General features: G+C 43.8%; 1 protein-coding gene across 4 annotated transcripts in view; it reads right to left on the reverse strand.

The window, feature by feature from the left end:
• LOC306931671 (RAC-gamma serine/threonine-protein kinase) overlaps nt 1–4954 on the reverse strand; it is a gene marked incomplete at its 5' end in the record, with an annotated part of 69861 nt that continues 64907 nt past the window's right edge. For all 4 annotated transcript variants that reach the window (XM_079513200.1, XM_079513201.1, XM_079513199.1 and 1 more), the window contains 3 exons: nt 1–126; nt 3346–3448; nt 4856–4943. In XM_079513200.1, coding sequence (XP_079369326.1) covers nt 41–126; nt 3346–3448; nt 4856–4943 — 277 coding nt within the window. In that variant the 3' untranslated portion in view covers nt 1–40. The remainder of the gene's footprint in view (nt 127–3345; nt 3449–4855; nt 4944–4954) is intronic.

The following is a 4954-nucleotide window of genomic DNA, read 5'->3' on the forward strand; positions in this document are numbered from 1 at the left end:
CCTCAGAGTCTAGATGTGTTGATGTCACCACGGTGGTGGTTCATTCCCGCCCGCTAGCCGAGTAGGAGAACTGCGGAAAGTGAGGTCTTCTCTCATTGTCCAGGCATTCCATCCCATCTTCATCAACTAGGGAGTGGAGAAGAGGAGAAAGGGCAGAGGTAATCAGTTCCTTAACCCATTAAGACATAACGCTATGTCACCCCTTACCCCTAATCCCTAAACATTAAGACATAACCCTATGTCACCCCTTACCCCTAATCCCTAAACATTTTAGTGGTTCAAATAGCCGATCTACAAGTTCACAACGTGTCGCTGTAGATCGGCTAGTTGAACTATTTTAAAATGTTTTTCAAGATAGTAAAATATGGCAAAGAGGTTTAGGGATGAAAGGTAAGGCCCCCAAGATTAGGGCCCCTGAGGCCGATTCTACAAATGCCTTCTAAACCAGTTGTTCTCAAACCTTTTCGTAATTCTAAATTCTTTACCATTTTTGAAACACTTTCAAGATTTTTCAAAAAGGTTCAATAATAGCAGATAGCACACAAAGTGATGCACAGATGCTTTCCCAGTTTTGACAACTCCAACTGCTTTCTCTGGTTTTATACAACGGCACCGGAAAATAACAGACCATCTAGGGCAAATACACCATTCTGATCGGCCGTGACGAGTCAAGGGGGTACAATAATTGTCCATAACACTACTAATGAGAACAGATGGAACAGACATGTCAAATTTGTTCACAGCTTAAAAATATATATAAATATAGATCAATGCGCACAGCACATTGTACAACCAATGCACTTTTAATACATGGAAGCAGACCGGTTACTAATTAGCAAGAACTGGTGACAAAGTAATACTGTATACCTACAAGGAAAGAATAAATTAATGAGAACCACAGAAGACTTTCCCATGTCAGAAGATCCTAATAAACACGGCCAAACGTCTTGCTCCGAAGACAACAGGCCGATCTCTTGACTTGTACAGTATCTAACTATAAGGTGAGCCCGCGAGGAACCAATGAAAGCTTACATCGACGCCCCTAAGAAACACATGATCAGTACCGCTCATGCATTATTCAGTGAGGAACTTAGTGAAGTCTCATGTCTTCATGTCAGTGGCCTGCTGGTAGGCGCATGTGGCCGGGGGACTACAGAGGTGCTTCCATCAACCAACAGCAGCACTGTGCGTGTTAGTTCCCCCCTGCGGTCCACGTCAAGAGGCAATATCTCACTTTCAGACAAAGGCAAGAACAACAACAGGCACACATGTATACATAAATAGATTACACCACCCCCACCAAAAATGAACAGTACATTTCATTATTGCATGTGCATATATAATTTGGGAAGTTTCACACTCTCAGCTACAGAACCATCACTGCTACCACCCACTCCACCCTCACCACCTGTCTGCCTGACATGAAAACATGGATGCAAGAAAGACTTTCTTGCTTGCTTTCTAAAACTCACCTGCATTAATAAATGACATCCTAAACTTCTGTCCAGATTTCCTTACGTCCTCTACACAAAACTTCTCATTAGTGTTGTTGTCGCCATCCCCCTGTCTTTTTAGGGGTGATTAAATCACTCTGCTCCCCGTTGGGATTGAATCATTATTTATTATTTCTTGCTTCAAATGTGTTCAAAAACATTATTGGGAGCAATGTTTAGCTATAAATGACATTGTATGTTTGTTTACATGGCTGCCATGTTGGATAGATATGGCATAAAACTAAGCAGTGCAGCCAGGTGAGCCGAGTCTTTGATTAGACAGAGGTCTGTTATTGATTTCATGCATGATCATCGAAGATCCACCTATTAGGCACCCCTGATCTACAGTAGGCCTGTGTATAAAAGTCCACTGCCCGCCTGCTCACCAGTATCCGTTCCAGAGACCACGTCAAAACAATTCTTCATGACGTTCACTGGCTTCCAGTCAGACACAGAACATATCAAACTACTACTCACCATCTACAAGGCCCTCAACAGTCTAGTTCCCTCTATCGCTCCAATCTCCTCCACCATCATGTAAGTAGGTTATTGGCCGTCCCCTGTAATGTTATGTTTCCAGCTTGGGGACATCTCGTTTTGATGAAAAGTAGGTTGTACAGTAGTTACACATTAGGCCTACTATGGTAGGAATCGGTTGCTTGTGTTTTGTATGGGTGCATTAATTGGAGACATGTCAGGCATTTCATGTGTCATGTTCTGTGGAACGAAGTGAAAACATGTTTATTCTTTATTGTTAATTATTTATTTTACTTACAAAGACAATACAATTCTCATACATACACCATGCTGTTATATTTAAGTGGGAGTAGCGTGTCTACTACCCAGACACCGCCCCTCACCTCAAACGGGCTATTTACCTTCACGTGTGAACGCATCTGGAACGGACATTTTCCTGTTGCATGGTACGTGTGTAGATGCCTGAAGAAGGTCTTTGACCGAAACGTTGCCTATACATAAAGTTCGTATTGCAAGTGCAGACGGTGTGTGGGTCTTTGTGCACTCTATGAGCATGCCAACACTGGACTCTCTACGTCGTCCTCAGACAAGCCCTCCATCGTCGCTTCCAGTCATCCCGGTTCTCCATACATCTGGCCAGCTCGCTGGTGCTTTGCGCTCCTGCATCGTTCTTGAGTATGTCCACATACTGTATGTTAATGTGGGACGTCCTCGTGACCTCGTGGCGTTCAGCCGAAGGCCAACCTTGGCACACTCCGATTCCACTCTGGTCAGGAGCTCCTGAGCTTGTTCCACGTGGCTGGAGAGCAGGCTGGTGTCGTCCGCGTAGTCCAGGTCTGTCAGGACTACTGTGGGGTGTCGTCTCGACCTCCTTGGTGTTATGGTGAGGCCAAGATTCTGCTCTCGTCCATTGATGGCCTTCTTTAACGCGTAGTCCAGGACTATGACGAAGAAGAAGGGGAGCTAGGGTGTCTTCTTGCAGTACCCCAGCCAAGATATCAAACTCCTCACTGTTGCCATCTGGTGTCACCACCTTGGCCCTTGTTCCTGCATACATGGTCTCTATTGCCTGGAGTAAGTTAGGACCGTAGGCCTTAAGAATCTTCATCATCATGCCTCTGTGGATCCAGTCAAATGCCTTTTTGAAGTGGATAAAGCACAACACGGCAGTCAGGTTGTTCCGTTTAACCTCCTCCATGATTCTCCTTAGGGCCAAGATGTGGGCCACGGTAGTTCTCCCTTCTCGAAAGCCACTGGACATTGTCCAGTGTTTATATGAGAAAGGGGTTAGAGAGAGACACACACAGACACACAAACTACTGTATGACAGAGTGACATGGTGAGATGGAGAGACAGACACAGGGGTGACACTCACATTTCTCTGGTGGGGTTATGGTGATGGTCTGTGCAGTGAACTCTTCATCAAAGTATCTGGTGTCTGTCTCTGAACCCACCTGAGGCTTGAAGGGGGGAAGCAGCTGAGAGGAGAAGAGAGTGAGAAAAAACATTTTCAGAGAAATTTGTCTTGCATTTAGTATTTGAAATGCAGCCGCACTAGCAGGCACAAGACAAATAGGAGCTAATAACAAACAGTCCCAAACACAAATGACCTTTGCTAAATATTATAATAGTACATTATAATCAGAATTAGATTATTATTATAAATAATGAATGTAAATTCATCAATTATTTAAACATAAACAGACTATTTTCACAGTATGGCTTTATTTTTAGACACCGCATTTGTTTACATTTTGTCCAAAGTTGTTTTACTGAACTTGCCTGAAAAATGTTATCAAGGTTGGCCAAACATATTTGTTAGGTTAATTAACTGTAAGGGATGTTTGTTCATAATGACTATTTTGGTGATACTTCTCAAATCAACCTGTGCTTTAAAATTCACTAATAACATTTTTAAATAAAAAAACATAATTGCATATTTTAGTCTGTTGTATTGTGAATCTCAAGCAATTTTCAAGACTGCAAGTTCATAAAGCACTGAAATAAATGGAATCCAGTGGCTTTCATGGAAAATCAAACAGACAACAAACAGCATGCTTTGGAACAATAGTCGGCAGTAAGGTCAAGTATGCTGTGAGTCGCAGTCAGTGTTCTAAACATGCCAGACCACCACTATGGTCCTTTAATTAACTATATAATGCATATTCATGGAACGGGAGAGGGGAGAGAGAAGAAGGACAAGTGCAATACGGAAGAGAAAGGCGTAAAAAGGAGTACTGTAAGGCAATTTGGAGATAATGAAAGAAAGAGGTTGTAGTCATCCAGAGGGGAGAAGGAGAGCGCAGGCGGCAGGAGAGAAGTGACGGAAGAGGCAGAGAGAGGAAAAGGGAGGGAGGGAGGAGAGCAGAAGAAAGGGCAGAATCTCAGCGCCGGTGTGACATTTTGTATGTGTTGCCATATAGCACCTGGCTCACACCTGGAGGTGTCTCTCTCTCACACACACACACACACACACACACACACACTGAGAGCTTGGGGATGCAAGGTCACACCTTTCCACAATGCCCTGCACATCTCTCCGATGGCATCTGTTTCTGTGCGTGTGTGCGTGTGTGTGTGTGCGGCTGTGTGCGCGCCTCTGTGTGACAAACCTCCCTCTGTACAGCATTGTATACTATATCACTGCAATGCAAATGTATAACTTATTTTTAAAGTGAGGATGCATTTTTCTATGTATTTTTGTTATGTATGGAATCAGCTCAACTAAACCACCAGAATGCTTTAATAAACACATATATATCGCGTGCGTGCGTGCGTGCGTGCGTGCGTGCGTGCGTGCGTGCATGCGTGCGTGCGTCATTTGGCAGATTTCCAAAAAGTGGGAAAAGTTAGTGAGGACAGCATGCCATAGACATACTGTATACCTTTCTATCGTAGACATCCTGCCAGTTGACCCCAGAGAAGAAACTGTGTCTCATGATCTCTTTAGCATCGTCTGGTCCTCCACCAAGTCTGGAGAGAGG

Source organism: Electrona antarctica (assembly GCF_951216825.1).
Source record: "Electrona antarctica genome assembly, chromosome: 10".
Taxonomy (NCBI): domain Eukaryota; kingdom Metazoa; phylum Chordata; class Actinopteri; order Myctophiformes; family Myctophidae; genus Electrona; species Electrona antarctica.